The sequence below is a fragment of the Carcharhinus amblyrhynchos genome, unplaced genomic scaffold, assembly GCF_965287045.1.
Source record: "Carcharhinus amblyrhynchos unplaced genomic scaffold, sCarAmb.v2.hapA scaffold_482, whole genome shotgun sequence".
Lineage (NCBI taxonomy): Eukaryota > Metazoa > Chordata > Chondrichthyes > Carcharhiniformes > Carcharhinidae > Carcharhinus > Carcharhinus amblyrhynchos.
Genome location: NW_027650222.1, coordinates 1 through 19,436, shown reverse-complemented (window position 1 = coordinate 19,436; position 19,436 = coordinate 1). Strand labels below are relative to the sequence as shown.

The window sequence follows — 19,436 nt, the reverse complement described above, 5'->3', positions numbered from 1 at the left end:
CCTCGCCCGCTCCTGGGGTTGGGGCGGGCGTGCCGGTAAAATTCAGACTAAAGGAAATTGAAAGTGATGAGTTTTATCCTGTTTAAGATGGGGTGGAACAAAACTGCAGGTCAGTGATAGGGCGTCATTGTGTGGCAGGGTGGCACAGTGGTCAGCACCGCTGCCTCACAGCGCCAGGGAGCCGGGTTCAATTCCCGGCTTGGGTCACTGTCTGCGCAGAGTCTGCACGTTCTCCCCATGTCTGCGTGGGTTTCCTCCGGGTGCTCCGGTTTCCTCCCACAGACTGAAAGACGTGCTGGTTAGGCCATGCTAAATTCTCTCTCAGTGTACCCTAACAGGCACCGGAGTGTGGAAAGTAGGGGATTTTCACAGTAACTTCATTGTAGTGTTAATGTAAGCCTACTTGTGACACTAATAAATAAACTTTAGGATGAACTTTTAAGTAGAAGCTAAGAGAGACTTGACAAAAATATCATGGGCGCAGGACAATGGGTGTGTTATAGAGTATAGGGCGTTGGTGAGATCACATAGTTAAAGTTGACTTATTCACCTCACTAATAGGCTTGCATTAACACTGCAATGAAGTTACTGTGAAAATCCCCTGGTCACCACACTCCGGCACTTGTTCAGGTACACCGAGGGAGAACTGAGCACCTAATCAGCAAGACACCAAGGGACAATCTAGCACGGCCAATCCACCCAACCAGCACAACTTTTGGACTATGGGAGGAAACCAGAGCACCTGGAGGAAACCCACACAGACACGGGGAGAACATGCAAACTCCACACAGACAGTGACCCACGCTGGGAAGCGAACCTGGGTCCCTGGCGCCACGAGGCAGCATTGCTAACCACTGTGCCGCCTCATATCTGGACTAGTGTATCCAGTTTTGGTCTCTTTATTTGAGGAAGGACGCGACGACACTGGAGGCAGTTCAGAGGAGGTTCACCAGATTGATTCCGGGGAAGAAAAGGGGTTGACGTATGAGGAGAGATTAAATAGTTTGTGCTTCTACTCGCTGGAGTTCAAAACTCAATTTTATTTGTTAGTCACAAGTAAGGCTTACATTAACACTGCAATGAAGTTACTGTGAAATTCCCTGAGTTGCCACACTCCAGCACCCGTTTGGGTCAATGCACCTTAACCACCCTAAGTTCTTTCAGACTGTGGAAGGAAACCGGAGCACCCAGAGAAAACCCATGCAGACACGGGGAGAACATGCAAACTCCACGCAGACCAAACCAGGAATTGAACCTGGATCCCTGGTGCTGTGAAGCAGCAGTGCTAACCACTGTGCTGCCCCAACTGAGAGGATAGAAGGACAAGGGGGGATCCGATCGAGGTATATAAAATACTAACAGGGGTGGATAAAGTAAGTGTAGACCAAATGTTTCCCCCGTGTGTGGCAATCTCAAACAAGAGGTATCAGGTATGGGCTGAGAGGCGATAGATTTAAATCTGAGATGAGGAGGAACTGTTTCTCGCAGAGGGTGGTGTATTTGTGGAACTCGCTGCCCCATAGCACGGTGGAATCTGAATCATTGAATGGGCTCAAGGAGAAAATAGATATTCATCTGATTTTAAAAAATGGGATATGGGGAAGAGGCGGGGAGGTGGATTTGAGACCAGGGTGAGATCAGCCACGATCTAATAGAATGGCGGAGCAGGCTCGAAGGGCTGAATTAGTCTCCTTCTGCTCCTAATTTCAATATTAATTGCAATGTTAAAGACTAAAGCAGGTATCAATAGCAGCGTGACGGTCTGATAACAGACTGTAGAGCAAGAGGCTGTGCTTACAATGGGAAAACAAAACTCAAGAACCTGCGGAGGGTTGTGGGTGGGGGGGGGAGGGGGCACTGGGACAAAGATTGGGTCAAAAAGGTGGTCAAGATTGGGGAGGGAGAGTCCACGGAGTGGAGGTTGTTGCAGTGAGTAATGTGTGATTTGGGGATTATTTTGTGGGGACGGGACACACAGTGGGTTTGAGGTTTCCTCTCCCCCATCTCCATAGTTACCAAGACGCCATTGTAGTTGCGAGTGATTGCAGCTTTATGTAGAGCCGTCATGCCATCCCGGGCTCGGAAGTCAATGTGGGCTCCTCCCAGGCACAACACACGGATCACATCTGAGCAGTTCTCCAGCTGTGCGGACAGTGTCAACGGCACTTCTGTGAGGGAAATCGGAAAGTTTAATCCGGGCTCCGTCATCGCATTCTTAAAATCTACATGTTCAATAGTCACAAGCAGGCTTACATTAACGCTGCACTGAAGTTACTGTGAAAATCCCCGAGTCGCCATTGTCGCTGAGGGAGAATTTAGCGCGGCCAATCCACCGAACCAGCACATCTTTCAGACTGTGGGAGGAAACCGGAGCACCCGGAGGAAACCCAGACAGACACGGGGAGAACGTGCAAACTCCACACAGACAGTGACCTGAGCCGGGAATTGAACCTGGGTCCCTGGCGCTGTGAGGCAGCCGTGTTAACCACTGTGCCACCGTGCTGCCACGTCAGAAAGACAAAGTATGATGCCAGATGCCTCCCACCATCCAAAACAAACAGTACTAAAGAACAATCCCCCCTCCTCCCCATAATGACCTCTGACCCTTCCACCTCCCTCTCTCTCCTCTCACAACGACCTCTAACCCTTCCACCTCCCCCTTCCCTCCCACACTGACCTCTGACCCTTCCACCTCCCTCTCTCTCCTCTCACAACGACCTCTAACCCTTCCACCTCCCCCTTCCCTCCCACACTGACCTCTAACCCTTCCACCTCCCCCTGCCCTCTCACTGTGACCTCTGACCCTTCCACCTCCCTCTCTCTCCTCTCACAACGACCTCTAACCCTTCCACCTCCCCCTGCCCTCTCACTGTGACCTCTGACCCTTCCACCTCCCCCTCCCCTCCCACACTGACCTCTGACCCTTCCACCTCCCCCTCCCCTCCCACACTGACCTCTGACCCTTCCACCTCCCTCTTCCCTCTCACAGCGACCTCTGACCCTTCCACCTCCCACCTTCCTCTAATCTGGTTAGTCTTGCTTTCCCACTCCAGACTGGAGATTATTTTCCTCTTCTGAAGGTACTTCTTCCACCTCACACACACCTGGGCACTGTTGAGACAATGGGCAGGATTATCCAGTCCCGCTGGCCACTGGGATTATCCAGTCCCACTGACCACCGGGATTATCCAGTCCCACTGACCACCGGGATTATCCAGTTCCACTTGCCACTGGGATTATCCAGTCCTGCTCACCATCGGGATTATCCAGTTCCACTTGCCACTGGGATTATCCAGTCCCACTCACCATCGGGATTATCCAGTTCTGCTTGCCACTGGGATTATCCACTCCCACTCCCCACCGGATTATCCAGTCCCGCTTGTCACTGGGATTATCCAGTCCCACTCACCACTGGGATTATCCAATCACGCTCACCATTGGGATTATCCAGTCACGCTCACCACTGGGATTATCCAGTCACGCTCACCACTGGGATTATCCAGTCATGCTCACCAATGGGATTATCCAGTCTTGCTGGTCACCAGGATTATCCAGTCCCATTGGCCACTGGGATTCTCTAGACCCATTGGCCACCAAGATTATCCAGTCCTGCTCAACACTGGGATTATCCAGTCCCACTGGCCATTGGGATTATCCAGTCCTGCTGGCCACCGGGATTGTCCAGTCCCACAGCATACAAAGTTACAGAGAAAGTGCTGGAAAACGCTTGAAATGCCATAGCATACAAGGCCAAGTGTTGGAAAATGGGATTAGAATAGATGGGTGCTGGATGGCCAGTGCAAGTCTAATGGGCCGAAGGGCCCCTTTCTCTGCTGTAAATCTGTATGGATGGAATTTTACCTCCCCAGCCACCAGAATTATCAAGTCCCACTTGCCACCAGGATTATCCAGTCCCGCTGGCCACCAGGATAATCCAGTCCCACTGGCCACCAGGATAATCCAGTCCCACTTGCCACTGGGATTATTCAGTCCTGCTCACCCCTGGGATTATCCAGCCCCGCCAGAGGTTAACAGGTTTTTGGTTGGGTCGCCAAATCTCCCGTGGCGGAACCCGGTGAGGCAGGGCTGGATAACCCCAGCCAACCAGAGGAGAAGATGGCGTGAAACTGGTCAAACTCCCACCAGGATAATTAGTCGGCAGGTGACCCCTCAGAGAGGTCAAGGGGGTCGAGCCACTAGGCCAAGACCAAGCATTCCTAAAGAGGCAGAGCAGGTTAACCAACCCAATCGTGGAATCCTGATTGTGCCGGAGAGGCATTCGGCCCATCGAGTCTGCATCGACGTTCTGACAGGGTATTTTACCCAGGAACACTATCACCCCCCCCACCGCCCCTCCCACCTACCCTATCCCTGTAACCCCACATATTTAGCATGGCTAATCCACCTAACCTACACATCTTACCCAGGCCTTCTCCCCCTGCCTTATCCCCGAGTATTTATCACATTAATTCCCCCTGCCCTTCATACCTTTGGAGACTAAGGGGCAATTTAACATGGGCTTGCTTCTCCTGAAACCGTTAAATCCCACCCAAGTCCAACAGACTTTTCCACGGGCCACTCCTCGCCCGCTCTGTTTCCCGTGGTGTCCGGGGAGGTAAAATTCCAGCCATAGAGATTTACAGCAGAGAAAGAGGCCCTTCGGCCCATCAGGCTTGCACTGGCCATCCAGCACCGATCTATTCTAATCCCATTTTCCAACATTTGGCCTTGTGTGCTATGGCACAGAATCATACAGTGCAGAAAGAGGCCCTTCAGCCCATCGAGTCTGCGCCGACCACAATCCCACCCAGGCCCTAACCCCATACCCCGACATATTTTATCCGCTAATCCCTCTAACCTACACATCTCAGGCCGCTAAGGGGCAATTTTAGCATGGCCAACCAACCTAACCCGCACATCTTTGGACTGTGGGAGGAAACCGGAGCACCTGGAGGAAACCCACACAGACACGAGGAGAATGTGCAAACTCCACACAGACAGCGACCCAAGCTGGGAATCGAACTAGGTCCCTGGAGCTGTGAAGCAGCGGTGCCAACCACTGTGCCACTGTGCCACCCCTAATGTAACAATGTTTAATGTAATATAATGCACTCAATCATCAAGTTGACATTGTCCTAATTGTAGTGTTTGATCAGATATGAAGTTCTTTCTGAATTTCAAGCATTTTCTAGCACTTTCTCTGTAACCTTGTATGCTATGGTGTCTCAAGTGCTCATCTAAATGCTTCTTAAATGTTGTGAGGACTCCCATCTCTAACACCCTTTCAGGCAGCGAGTTCCAGATTTCCACCACTCTCTGGGGGAAAATGTTTTGCCTTAAATCCCCTTAATCTCCTGACCCTTACTTTAAGTCTATGTCCCTTGGCTGTTGACTCTTCTACTAAGGGAAGACGTTTCTTTCTATCTACCCTACCTCATGTTCCTCATTATTTTGTACATCTCGACCAGGTCCCCCCTCAGCCTCCTCTGCTGTAAGGAAGACAACTCCAGTCTATCCAGCTGAAACCCTCCAGCCCAGGCAGCATCCTGGTGAATCTCCTCTGCACCCTCTCCAGTGCAATCACATCCTTCCTATCCGTGGGCAGCACGGTGGCATAATGGTTAGCACTGCTGCCTCACAGCACCAAGGACCCGGGTTCGAATCCCGGCTTGGTTAACTGTCTGTGTGGAGTTTGCACATTCTCCCCATATCTGTGTGGGTTTCCTCTGTGTGCTTTGGTTTCTCCCACAATGGATTAGTAATAAGTGAATTAACCATGGTAAATTGTCCCTTAGTGTCCAAAGATGTGCAGGTTAGATGGATTGGCCATACTAAGTTGTCCCTTAGTGTCCAAAGATGTGCAGGTTAGGTGGATTGGCCATGTTAAATTGCCCCTTTGTGTCAGGGGAATTAGCAGGGTAATTATGTTGAGGATAGGCTCTGGATGGGATTGTTCTCGGTAAAGACTCAATGGGCTGAATGGCCTCTTTCTGCACTGTCGGGATTCTATGATTCTATAGAGTGAAGACCAGAACTGCACACAGTAGTCTAGCTGTGGTCTAACCAGTGTTTTATACAGTTCCGTCAAAACTGCCTGCTCTTATGTTCTATGCCTCGGCTAATAAAGGCAAGTGTCCTATAAGAACATAAGAATTAGGAGCAGGAGTAGGCCATCTAGCCCTTCGAGCCTGCCCCGCCATTCAATAAGATCATGGCTGATCTGTCGTGTCTCAGTTCCACACTCCCGCCCTCTCCCCATAACCCTTAATCCCCTCGCTTATCAAAAACCCATCAACCCGCGTCTTAAAAATATTCAGTGAGGCAGCCTCCACCACTTCAACGGGCAGAGAATTCCAGAGATTCACCACCCTTTGAGTGAAGAAGTTCCTCCTCAACTCCCTTCTAAACTGCCCCCCCTTTATCTTGAGGCTGTGCCCTCTAGTCCTACTGTCCTTTCTGAGCGGGAAGAGCCTCTCCACCTCTATCCTATCCAACCCATTCATCATCTTATACGTCTCAATGAGATCTGCCCTCATTCTTCTAAACTCTAACCAGTACAAGCCTAGTTTATTCAGCCTCTCCTCATAGTTCAACCCCCTCAACTCCGGTATCAGCCTAGTAAACCTCCTCTGCACTCCTTCCAAGGCCAAAATATCCTTGCGTAAGTGCGGCGACCAAAACTGCACACAGTACTCCAGCTGCGGCCTCACCAATGCCCTATACAGCTGCAGCAAGACCTCCCTACTTTTATATTCAATCCCCCTCGCTATGAAGGCCAGCATCCCATTCGCCTTCCTGACCACCTGTTGCACCTGCAGGCTGGGTTTTTGCGACTCATGCACAAGGACCCCGAGGTCCCTCTGCACCGTCGCCTGCTGCAGTTTTTCGCCATGTAAGTGATAGTCCTTCCTACCATTATTCCTACCAAAGTGGACAACCTCACATTTGCCAACATTAAATTCCATTTGCCAGTTCCTGGCCCATTTGCCCAGCCTATCTAGATCCTTCTGCAGACTCTCCACACCCTCCGCACGGTATGGTAAATAGCTGAGGTCCCAGCACCGACCCCTGGGGCACCCCACTAGTCACCAACCGCCAATCCGAACAGCACCCGTTGACCCCCACTCTCTGCCTCCTATTTGACAGCCAATCCCCTATCCACGCTAACACCCTACCCCCAACTCCATGCCCCCTGACCTTCTGTAATAACCTCTTGTGAGGCACCTTATATGCCTTCTCAACCACCTTAACTACCTGTCCCCAAAGAACGGCCTTTATGGATCTATGGACATGCACCTCTAGGTCCCTCTGGTCCTCTGTACTTCCCAGCATCATACCATTCGTTGTGTACTCCTTTGCCTTGTCAGTCCTCTGGCGGGGGGTCAAGGTACGCAGCAGCATGGGGAAAAGGGTGTCCAGTTTTCAGATACCACTGGTTTTTGGGCAGCTGGATACAGGAAACTCTACCAGTATCACAATATAACAAAAATAAGGCACCCACGCGGGAACAGAGGGGAACTTAGTGAGTCAGAATCCCATATCACGCACAGAAGCTTTGCAATAAAACCTTAACTCAAACAACAAAGTAAAGCCATTGACATCCCCAGGCTGAGTTGCCAACTCTCCAAAATGGCCCTGGCGTCTCCGGGAACTGAAGGTTTAATCTCTGGGATGTTGCTCTGGAGAAATGTCAGACATTCAAGAAAATTGTGTGAGATTTTCCAATCCTCTTTGAAGATTTCCATTCATTATTTACCAGTTCTGAAGTTATTGAAGAGGGGGGGACAATATTTTGCAAAGGTAATAAAGGGGCAGGGTTTTTTTTTCTTATTCATCCTTGGGATGTGGACATCACTGGGTGGGCCATTATCGCAAGACTATTTATCCAGAAACCCAGTTGATATTTTGGGGACCCAAGTTCGAATCCCGCCACGGCAGATGGTAGAATCTGAATTCAATTTGTAAAAAAAAATCTAGAATTAAGCATTTAAGGGATGGCACAGTGGTTAGCACTGCTGCCTCACAGCGCCAGGGTCCCAGGTTCAATTCCGGCCTCGGGTTACTGTCTGTGTGGAGTTCGCACCTTCTCCCCACGTGTCTGCATGGGTTTCCTCCGAGTGCTCCGGTTTCCTCCAAAGGTGTGCGGGTCAGGTGGACTGGCCGTGCTAAATTGACCCTAGGGGATCAGCAGGATAAAGGCGTGGAGTTACGGGAATAGGCCCAGGGTGGGATTATGGTCGGTACAGACTCAATGGGCTGAGTGGTCTCCTTCTATACTGTAGGGATTCTATGATTCTACGGATGACCATAAAACCAGTCGGAAAAACCCATCTGGTTCAATAATGTCCTTCAGGGAAGGAAATCTGCCGTCCTTACCTGGTCTGGCCTACATGTGACTCCAGAGGTTGTGGTTGACTCTCAGCTGCCCTCTTAACAAGGGCAACTAGGGATGGGTACCAAATGCTGGCCAGTTAGCAACACCCATGTCCCATGAATGAATAAAATATATAGTCTGGGAAGGGAATTGGGACACATATCCATAAAGGATTTCCTCCCAACTCCGAAGACTCCCCCGCAATCCCCTCACCTTCCCTCCTTCACCACCTCCGCCCCCTTCTTGCTGTTTGCATCCCTCCCTCCTCTTCCTCCCTGCCTCCTTCCTCCGGCCTCCTCCCTTCTCCTTCTCTCTGCCCTCATTCTCTTCCTCCCTCCATCCACCCGCCCCTCCACCCCTGCAAGAATCTTCTTACAGCCAACCTCCCCCCTACCCCCTCCCACCACCCACCCCCTCCCTCCCCCACTGCCAAAGCCTCGGTCCGAAGGTTGCGGAAAATCTGGGAATCTTACCCCCCGTTTCTGCGTCGTGATAATTGGGATCCAGCCCTTTATCCAAGAGTTTGAGCATCTTTTCAACGGAACCGTGTTGGACATACTCGATAAACTTCTTCAAGCTGGCCTGTCAGGGAAGAAGAGGAGGCACTTCAGTCAAACTAACATTCAGCAGTGAGGGGGGGAGGGTAAGGGTTTCCAATGTGAACTTTCACCTCCTGAGTTAACTCCAGTTGGCAGAGGGGGGGGATCTGAGTCAAGAATTGACCACTTACCAACTGAATTCAATCAAAACCACAGCCGGAGGTGATAACTGACTCACCGAATACCACATCAATCCTTCACCCTCTCCCCATCACCCTGTATTAATCCCCAAACTAATCCCACTGCCCCACTCTCTCCCCATAGCCCTGTATCAATCCCCAAACTAATCCCACTGCCCTGCTCTCTCCCCATAGCCCTGTATCAATCCCTAAACTAATCCCACTGCCCCGCTCTCTCCCCATAGCCCTGTATCAATCCCTAAACTAATCCCACTGCCCCATTCTCTCCCCATAGCCCTGTATCAATCCCCAAACTAATCCCACTGCCCCACTCTCTCCCCATAGCCCTGTATCAATCCCTAAACTAATCCCACTGCCCCACTCTCTCCCCATCGCCCTGTATCAATCCCCAAACTAATCCCACTGCCCCACTCTCTCCCCATTGCCCTGTATCAATCCCCAAACTAATCCCACTGCCCCACTCTCTCCCCATAGCCCTGTATCAATCCCTAAACTAATCCCACTGCCCCATTCTCTCCCCATAGCCCTGTATCAATCCCCAAACTAATCCCAGTGTCCCACTCTCTCCCCATCACCCTGTATCAATCCCCAAACTAATCCCACTGCCCCACTCTCGCCCCATAGCCCTGTATCAATCCCTAAACTAATCCCACTGCCCCACTCTCTCCCCATAGCCCTGTATCAATCCCCAAACTAATCCCACTGCCCCACTCTCTCCCCATCACCCTGTATCAATCCCCAAACTAATCCCACTGCCCCGCTCTCTCCCCATAGCCCTGTATCAATCCCTAAACTAATCCCACTGCCCCACTCTCTCCCCATAGCCCTGTATCAATCCCTAAACTAATCCCACTGCCCCACTCTCTCCCCATCGCCCTGTATCAATCCCCAAACTAATCCCACTGCCCCACTCTCTCCCCATTGCCCTGTATCAATCCCCAAACTAATCCCACTGCCCCGCTCTCTCCCCATAGCCCTGTATCAATCCCTAAACTAATCCCACTGCCCCATTCTCTCCCCATAGCCCTGTATCAATCCCCAAACTAATCCCAGTGTCCCACTCTCTTCCCATCGCTCTGTGTCAATCCCCAAACTAACCCCACTGCCCCACTCTCTCCCCATAGCCCTGAGTCAATCCCCAAACTAATCCCACTGCCCCACTCTCTCCCCATTGCCCTGTATCAATCCCCAAACTAATCCCACTGCCCCACTCTCTCCCCATAGCCCTGTATCAATCCCCAAACTAATCCCACTGCCCCGCTCTCTTCCCATCGCTCTGTGTCAATCCCCAAACTAATCCCACTGTCCCACTCTCTCCCCATAGCCCTGTATCAATCCCTAAACTAATCCCACTGCCCCACTCTCCCCATCGCCCTGTATCAATCCCCAAACTAATCCCACTGCCCCACTCTCCCCATCGCCCTGTATCAATCCCCAAACTAATCCCACTGTCCCACTCTCTCCCCATCGCCCCGTATCAATCCCCAAACTAATCCCACTGCCCCACTCTCCCCATCGCCCTGTATCAATCCCCAAACTAATCCCACTGCCCCACTCTCCCCATCGCCCTGTATCAATCCCCAAACTAATCCCACTGCCCCACTCTCTCCCCATCGCCCCGTATCAATCTCCAAATTAATCCCACTGCCCCATTCTTTCCCCATCACCCTGTATCAATCCCCAAACTAATCCCACTGCCCCGCTCTCTCCCCATCACCCTGTATCAATCCCCAAACTAATCCCACTGCCCCGCTCTCTCCCCATCACCCTGTATCAATCCTCAAATTAATCCCACTGCCCCATTCTTTCCCCATAGCTCTGTATCAATTCCCAAAATAATCCCACTGGGCCACTCTTTCCTTGTGAATAAACCCACTGCCCCACTCTTTCCCTATAGCCCTGTATCAATCCCCAAACTAATCCCACTGCCCCATTCTCTCCCCACAGCTCTGCATCAATCCTCAAACTAGTCCCAGTGTCCCGCTCTCTCCCCATAGCCCATGTATCAATTCCACAATAATCCCACTGCGCCACACTCTCCCCATAAATGAACCCACTCCCTACTCTCTTCCCTTGGCTCTGTTACATTTGACCCCTTCCAATAACCTGGGGTTGTTCTGATGGACTCTGCCTGGAATTTAAGAGATTGAGGGGCTACGGTAGAGAGACAGAGGGAGGGAGAGAAAGAAACGGAAGGAGGTCAGTGGAGGAAGAGCCTGTACAGCAACCAAATCGTGAGCAGAAGTTTAATTTGTTCTCGTGTTCCCGGCAAGTCAGCACTTGAAAGAGAATTATTTAACGGTGCTCAGATCAGGCTGAGTATTTTCTGTTGAAAGTAATGTTTTTTTCATGACCTGGGACACACATGATGAGGGAACGGAGGAAGAAAAGAGTTTGACCACTCACTATGTATAGTCCGACATTAAGCAGGCTCTTTTGGAGAAAGTTAGGCGGGGCGATGGCCTAGTGGTATTATCGCTAGACCATTAATCCAGAAACTCAGCCAATGTTCTGGGGACCCGGGTTCGAATCCCGGCAGGTGGTGGAATTTGAATTCAATAAAAGAAAAATTTGGAATTAAGAATCTAATTGGTAAAGCCCAACTGGGTCACTAATGTCCCTTCAGGGAAGGAAATCTGCCGTCCTTACCCGGTCTGGCCTACGTGTGTCTCCAGGGCCACAGCAATGGGGTTGACTCTCAACTGCCCTCCAAGGGGCAACTAGGGATGGGCAATAAATGCTGACCCCTTGTCCCACGGATGAATAACGCACTGTCCATTGACAAAGAACCCAGCAACTATCTTTCCACATGGTTCCTGGGAGTGAATGTTGCATTCAGTGGTGTGGAATCACTGTGTCCCACTCGCTACAGTTCCCACGGTGAGTGGGATGGGAACTTTTTTTTTAAAGTTTATTTATTAGTCACAAGTAGGCTTACATTAACACTGCAATGAAGTTAAATTCCCCGAGGCGCCACAGTCCGGCACCAGTTCGGGTTACAGTGAGGGAGAATTTCGCATGGCCAGTCCACCTACCCAAGGTATAACAAGGTAAATGGTACGAAAATGGTAAATTGAAGAGGGTAGTAGAACAGAGGGATCTGGGAATACAGATACATAATTCCCTAAAAGTGGCGTCACAGGTAGATAGGGTTCTAAAGAGTGCTTTTGGAACATTGGCCTTTATAAATCAAAGTATTGAGTATAAGAGTTGGAATGTTATGGTGAGGTTGTATAAAACATTGGTGAGGCCGAATTTAGAGTATTGTGTGCAATTTTGGTCATCTAATTAAGGAAGGATATTAATATGGTTGAAAGAGTGCACAGAAGGTTTACAAGGATGTTGCCGGGACTCGAGAAACTGAGTTACAGAGAAAGGTTAAATAGGCTAGAACTTTCTTCCTTGCAGCGTAAAAGAATGAGGGGAGATTTGATAGAGGTGTATAAGATTATGGTGGGCATAGACAGAGTGAATGCAAGCAGGCTTTTTCCACTGAGGCTAGGGGAGAAAAAAATTAGAGGACACAGGTTAAGGGTGAAGGGGGAAAATTTTAAAGGGAATATTTAGCGGGGGGCTTCTTCACACAGAGAGTGGTGGGAGTGTGGACTGAGCTGCCAGATGAAGTGGTGAATGCGGGCTCACTTTTAACATTTAAGAAAAGCTTGGACAGGTACATGGATGAGAGGGGTGTGGGGGGGTATGGTCCAGGTGCAGGTCAGTGGGATGAGGCACAGCCAAGAAGCGCCAAAAGCCCTGTTTCTATGCTGTAATGTTCTACGATTCTATAGTATGCTATCAGGCATCTCCACTATACCCCACTGAATGATTAGTTCTGGAACCCACACCCCCCACCCTGGACAATTCCATACCCTCCCAGTACAATTGTGTTCAATGATGCTGACCTTTGTGTGTAGTTTCCCCAGCTGTTTCTCATCCAGGTTTGTCTGTTTGTAAACCCTTGTCTTGTAACGAAACTGTAGAGAGAAGTAAAAAGAGGACATTAGCATCACCAGCTCCTCTGGCTCAGCTCTCCGCTATTTATTCCAAACAGTCCATTCCCCAAATTACACTTAAGAACATAAGAAATAGGAGCAGGAGTAGGCCATCTAGCCCTTCGAGCCTGCCCCGCCATTCAATAAGATCATGGCTGATCTGAAGTGGATCAGTTCCACGCACCTTCTAATTCTATCTTCTAGTCTCATCCTGTGCTTCTAAAACTTCACTCTTTTAAGCTCTCTGTCTACACCCTAGCTATGACTGTAACACTACATTCTGCACTGTCTCCTTTCCTTCTCCATGAATGGTATGCTTCGTTTGTATAGTGCGCAAGAAACAATACTTCTCACTATATCCCAATACAGGTGACAATAATAAATCAAATCAAATCAAATACATTAAGTTGATCTTTCTCTAGACCCTAGCTATGACTGTAACATTACATTCTGTACTCTCTCCTTCTCTATGAATGGTATGCTTTGTCTGCATAGCATGCAAGAAACAATACTTTTCACTGTATCCCAATATGGTTAGCATTCTGCCTCACAGCGCCAGGGGCCTGGGTTCGATTCCCAGCTTGGGTCACCGTCTGTGCGGAGTCTGCACATTCTCCCCATGTCTGCATGGGTTTCCTCCAGGTTTCCTCCCACATCTCAAAGATGTGCGGGTCAGGTGGATTGGCCACACTAAATTGCCCCTTAGTGTCAGGGGGACTAGCTAGGGTAAATGCACGGGGTTATGGGGATAGGGCCTGGGTGGGATTGTGGTCAATGCAGACTCGATGGGCCAAATGGCCTCCTTCTGTAGGGATTCTATGATGCGATAATAATGAACCAAATCAAATCAAAACAAAATGTTAGGCTTCAGTTTAACATGGGGACGTGGGCCCTCAGGTGACCCTGACCCAAGTTGCCCTCCCCAACCCGTGTTAGGCCCCGTCGCCCGCTCCCCACCTCCAGGTAAGGCACCCCCTTCTCGAAGGATTGTGGGTATTCCCGTAGCAGCTTCTCCTCGTTCAGGAACTTGGCGTCCCGTCCGTTGGTGGCCGGCTGGAACAGGCCATAGTTCAGCACGTCCTTCAGGCTCTCGTTTAACGTGCACAGCACCTGTTGCTTAGCAACCCAAATCGTGGCATCGGGGTTAAATCGGAGGCATTTCTGTCGGGAGGGAAAGAGAGAGAGAGAGAGAAAGGGAAATTTCATCACAAGGTTGACAAAATCACTTCAGGCCGCAGTTCTTTCAGGGACATTGGACCATGATATTCTGATTACGATTAGAGGGCGGCATGGCAGCACAGTGGTTAGCACTGCTGCCTCACAGCACCAGGGACCCGGGTTCAATTCCCAGGTTGGGTCATTGTCTGTGTGGAGTCTGCACATTCTCCCTATATTTGCATGGGTTTCCTCTGGGTGCTCCGGTTTCCTCCCACTGTCCAAAGATATGTAGGTTAGGTGGATTGGCCATGCTAAATTGCCCCTCAGTGTCCCAAGGTGTGCGGGTTAAGTGGATTGGCTGTGCTAAATTGCCCCTTAGTGTCCAAAGATGTGTAGGTTAGGTGAAATGGCCATGCTAAATTGCCCCCTAGTATCCCATAACCCAAAACATTTACCCTAGCTCGTCCCCTTGTCACTAAGGGGCAATTTAGCGTGGCCGAACCACCTAACCCGCACATCTTTCGGACTGTGGGAGGAAAGCAGTGACAACTGTGGTTAGCACCGCAGCCTCCCAGCGCCAGGGACCCGGGTTCGATTCCCAGCTTGGGTCACTGTCTGTGTGGAGTCTGCACATTCTCCCCATGTCTATTTGGGTTTCCCCCCAGGTGCCCCGGTTTCCTCCCACAGTCTGAAAAACGTGCTTGTTAAATGCAATGGCCGTGCTAAATTCTCCCTCAGTGTACGCAAACAGGTAATGGAGTATACTCAATGTTGGCCTAGCGGTATTTTCACTGGTCTAGTAATCCAGAGGCTCAGGGTAATGTTCTGGAGCCTTGGGTTCGAATCCCACAGTGGCAATTGATAATTTCAATAAAAATCTGGAATTAAGAATCTACCAATGACCATGAAATAACTGTTGGAAAAACTCATCTGGTTCACTGATGTCCTTTAGGGAAGGAAATCTGCCATCCTGACCCGGTCTGGCCTACACGTGACTCCAGAGACACAGCAATGTGGTTGACTTTTAACTGCCCTCTGAAATGGCCAAGAAAGACATTCAGTTGAAGGGCAACTAGAGATGGGCAATAAATGCTGGCCTTGAATCCCGAGGATGAATAACTTTAAGACAGAAACTTTGAAGTCCACATCTTCAAGAGTCTTCAGTCGTTACCAATCATTCTTCTCTATAATCTTCAACTAATTAAGCATACAGCAACAACAGGCAGTAAAGGAGTCAAATGGTATGTTGGTCTTCATTGTAAGAGGATTTGAGTATAGGAATAGGGGTGTTATACTCCAATTGTATAGAGTATTGGTGAGACCACACATTGTGTGCAGTTTTGGTGTCCTTATCTGAGGAAGGATGTCCTTGCTAAAGAGGGGGTGCAGCGAAGGTTTACCAGGCTGATTCCTGGGATGGCAGGTCTGTCATATGAGGAGAGACTTCGCCGGTTAGGATTATATTCACTGGAGTTTAGAAGAGTGAGAGGGGATCTCATAGAAACTTATAAAATTCTAACAGGGTTAGACAGGGGGGATTCAGAAAGAATGTTCCCGGTGGTGGGGAGAGTCCAGAACTAAGGGTCTTAGTTTGAGGATAAGGAGTAAATCTTTTAGGACTGAGGTGAGGAGAAATTTCTTCACCCAGAGGGTGGCGAATGTGTGGAATTCACTCCCACAGAAAGTAGTCGAGGCCAAAACATTGTGTGATTTCAAGAAGAAATTAGATATGGCTCTTGGGGCTAAAGGGATCGAGTGATATGGGGGGAAGGGAGGATCAGGATATTGAATTTGATGATCAGTCATGATCATATAGAATGGTGGAGCAGGCTCGAAGGGCTGAATGGCCTCCTCCTGTTCTAGTTTCTATGCTTCAATTTTATCTCTCACCCAAAGAGAAAGAAACTCTCCCCATGCCTGCATGGGATTCCTCCAGTTCCTTCCCCCAGTCCGAAAGGCGTGCTGGCTAGGGTGAATTGGCCGTGCTAAATTCTCCCTCAGTGTACCCAAACAGGCGACTGGGGGATTTTCACAGCAACTTCATCGCAGCGTTAACGTAAGCCTATTTGTGACTAATAAATAAAATTAAAGTTTAATAACTTTCCGTTTGAAACGGATACTTCTAATGAGACAGGCTGGGCCCAGTCTGCCGAGATCCTCAGGCCTCCCCCGCCCCCGCCCTCACGAGAGGGGGTTGAGACAATAAGGCTGAAATTCTATCCTGAGCCCTGATGAACTTGGAAATATTAAAACCGCCGAAGAAAATTGCTTTTCTAGAAAGGAAGCCAATGACCATCAAACGAGATGTCTCCGGTCTCCAGGACGGAGCGAATCCGGGCAAGGAAATTAAAAAGGAGTTAAAGCGAAGGATCGCAAGTTGCAGACCAGGAGTGGGTTAGGGTTAGGGTTAGGATGAGGGTTAGGGTTAGGGTTAGGGTTAGGTCCAACTAATTTGTTCTTGATGTGCTTGACTCAATTTCTTGACACATAGAGTGGGAAACATTCCGAAGTTATTAAAGCAGGAAGAAGGATTGCTGGTCTTAAAGAGGAATCTCACCATCTCCTCATCCCAGTTTGCTTTACTCACCGGCTTTAACACACTTCCTCGCCTCTACTTTCTCAGAAGACTAAGGAAATTTGGCATGTCCGCTACGACTCTCACCGACTTTTACAGATGCACCATAGAAAGCATTCTCTCTGATTGTATCACAGCTTGGGGTGGGCTCCTGCTCTGCCCAAGGCCACAAGAAATTATAAAAAGTCATAAATGTAGCCCAATCCATCACACAAACCAGCCTCCCATCCATTGACTCCACTTCCCGCTGCCTCGGAAAAGCAGCCAGCATAATTAAGGACCTCACGCATCCCGGACATTCACTCTTCCACCTTCTTCCGTTAGGAAAAAGATACAAAAGTCTGAAGTCACGTACCACCCGACTCAAGAATAGCTTTCTCCCTGCTGAGTTTTGAATGGACCTACCTCGCGTTAATTTGACCTTTCTCTACACCCTAACTGTAACACTATATTCTGCACTCTCTCGTTTCCTCCTCTATGAATGGTATGCTTTGTCTGTATAGCGCGCAAGAAACAACACTTTTCACTGTATGTTAATACATGTGATGATAATAAATCAAATCAAATCAGTTCATTTCCATCCTCGCTGCCAGCGAGAATGGAGAATTTGGCTCCCAGCCAAAACTCCATTCACTGCAGCGGGACTGGAAAATCCCAGTTGCGGGCGGATTCAGATAATTCCCGCCACAATGTATTGGCCTCAACCACTGCACATTCTCCCCTGTGAATGCGTGGGTTTCCTCCGGGTGCTCCGGTTTCCTCTCACACTGCAAAGATGTGCAGGTTAGGTGGATCGGCCGTGCTAAATTGCCCCTTAATATCAGGGGGAAATTTGTGAGGCCATGGGGATTGGGCCTGGGTGGGATTGTTGTCAGTGCAGACACAATGGGCCGGGACGGCACGGTGGCACAGTGGTTAGCACTGCTGCCTCACAGCGCCAGGGATCTGGGTTCGATTCCCAGATTGGGTCACTGTCTGTGTGTAGTTTGCATGTTCTCCCCGTGTCTGCGTGGGTTTCCTCCGGGTACTCCGGTTTCCTCCCACAGTCCAAAGATGTGCAGATTAGGTTGATTAGCCATGCTAAATTGACCCTTAGTGTCAGGAGAACTAGGAGGTAAAGTACTGGGGAGGACAGGGATAGATAGAGTGGGATTGTTGTCAGTGCAGGCTCAATGATCTCCTGTAAGGATTCTGTGATGGCAAGCTCCACAGACCCCTCGTCAAAGTTCTAAAAGATTTAACCCTTATCCTTAGACCATATGCTGGACTTGGAAAGGGTTCAGAGGAGGTTCACAAGAATGATCTCTGGAATGAAGAGCTTGTCATATGAGGAATGGATGAGGACTCTGGGTCTGTACTGGTTGGAGTTTAGAAGGATGAGGGGGGGATCTTGTTGAAATTTTTAGGGGGTACTGCAAGGCCTGGATAGAGTGGACATGGAGAGGATGATTCCACTAGTAGGAAAAACTAGAACCAGAACCTCAGGCTAAAGGGACAATCCTTTAAAACAGCGATGAGGGGAAATTTCTTCAGCCAGAATCTTTGGAGAATCTGTGGAACTCTTTGCCACAGAGGAGGCCGGGTCACTGAGTGTCTTTAAGACAGAGATAGTTCTTGATTAATAAGGGGATCAGGGGTTATGGGGAAAAGGCAGGAGAATGGGGATGAGAAAAATATCAGCCATGATTGAATGGCAGAGCAGACTCGATGGGCCGAGTGGCCTAATTCTGCTCCTGTGTCTTATGACCTCCTGGTTTGGGGCACACACTGTTGGGGGGGGGGGGGGGAGGTGGGGGACAGGAAGAAGGCACGGGGGGGGCGGTACAGCAGAGGCCAAGATCAGAGAAGACCCAAGGGGCTTTTGGCCCACTTGCAATCAGGGAAAAGTTAGAGTGCATGAGTCCATTCAGCCCATCCTGTCCATGCCAGCCCGAGGACACCCCGGCGCCCATTCTATTTCTGCTCCTGTTTCTTAAGCTCTCGTGCGTTTTCATGAGGTTTCGGGGAGCTCTGATCAAAATCATTTCAAAACGCTTGAGGAAGCAAAAGAGGAAGGTAAACTCACACTTCCTCCTTCGCTGCTGAGATGCTGTGATTAAACTGAATCACAGCCCCGTGGATCGAAGGTCACCAAGGTTTTAGTAATATTTGTTCTAAATCCTCCCATCATATGAATTCAGACCTGAGGAGCTGTCAAAATGACTCATCAAGTGGATTAGCTTTGGATTGCGTGGTTAGCACTGCTGCCTCAGCAGCGCCAAGGTCCCAGGGTTTAATTCCAGCCTCGGTCACTGTCTGTGTGGACTCTGCACGTTCTCCCGTGTCTGCGTGGGTTTCCTCCGAGTGCTCCGGTTTCCTCCCATTCCACCAAATGAGCAATTAGATGGATTGACCATGGTAAATTTCCCTTTACTGTCCAAAGATATGCAGGTTAGGTGATTGACCATGCTAATTAGCCCTTCGTATCCAAAGATATGCAGGTTAGGTGGATTTGCCATGCTAAATTATCCTTAGCGTCCAAACATGTGTAGGTTAGGTGGATTGGCCATGCTAAATTGCCCCCTAGTGTCCAAAGATATGCAGGTTAGCTGGATTGGC

At 49.6% G+C, this 19,436-nt stretch overlaps 1 protein-coding gene across 1 annotated transcript in view; it reads right to left on the bottom strand.

The window, feature by feature from the left end:
* Positions 1-14,266, bottom strand: part of LOC145339467 (SH3 and multiple ankyrin repeat domains protein 1-like) — a gene marked incomplete at both ends in the record, with an annotated part of 115,279 nt that extends 101,013 nt beyond the window's left edge. The window contains 4 exons of the mRNA XM_080183937.1: positions 2,017-2,168; positions 8,848-8,956; positions 13,016-13,087; positions 14,063-14,266. Of these exons, the coding sequence (XP_080040063.1) occupies positions 2,017-2,168; positions 8,848-8,956; positions 13,016-13,087; positions 14,063-14,266 (537 nt within the window). The remainder of the gene's footprint in view (positions 1-2,016; positions 2,169-8,847; positions 8,957-13,015; positions 13,088-14,062) is intronic.
* Positions 14,267-19,436: the final 5,170 nt, after the last annotated feature.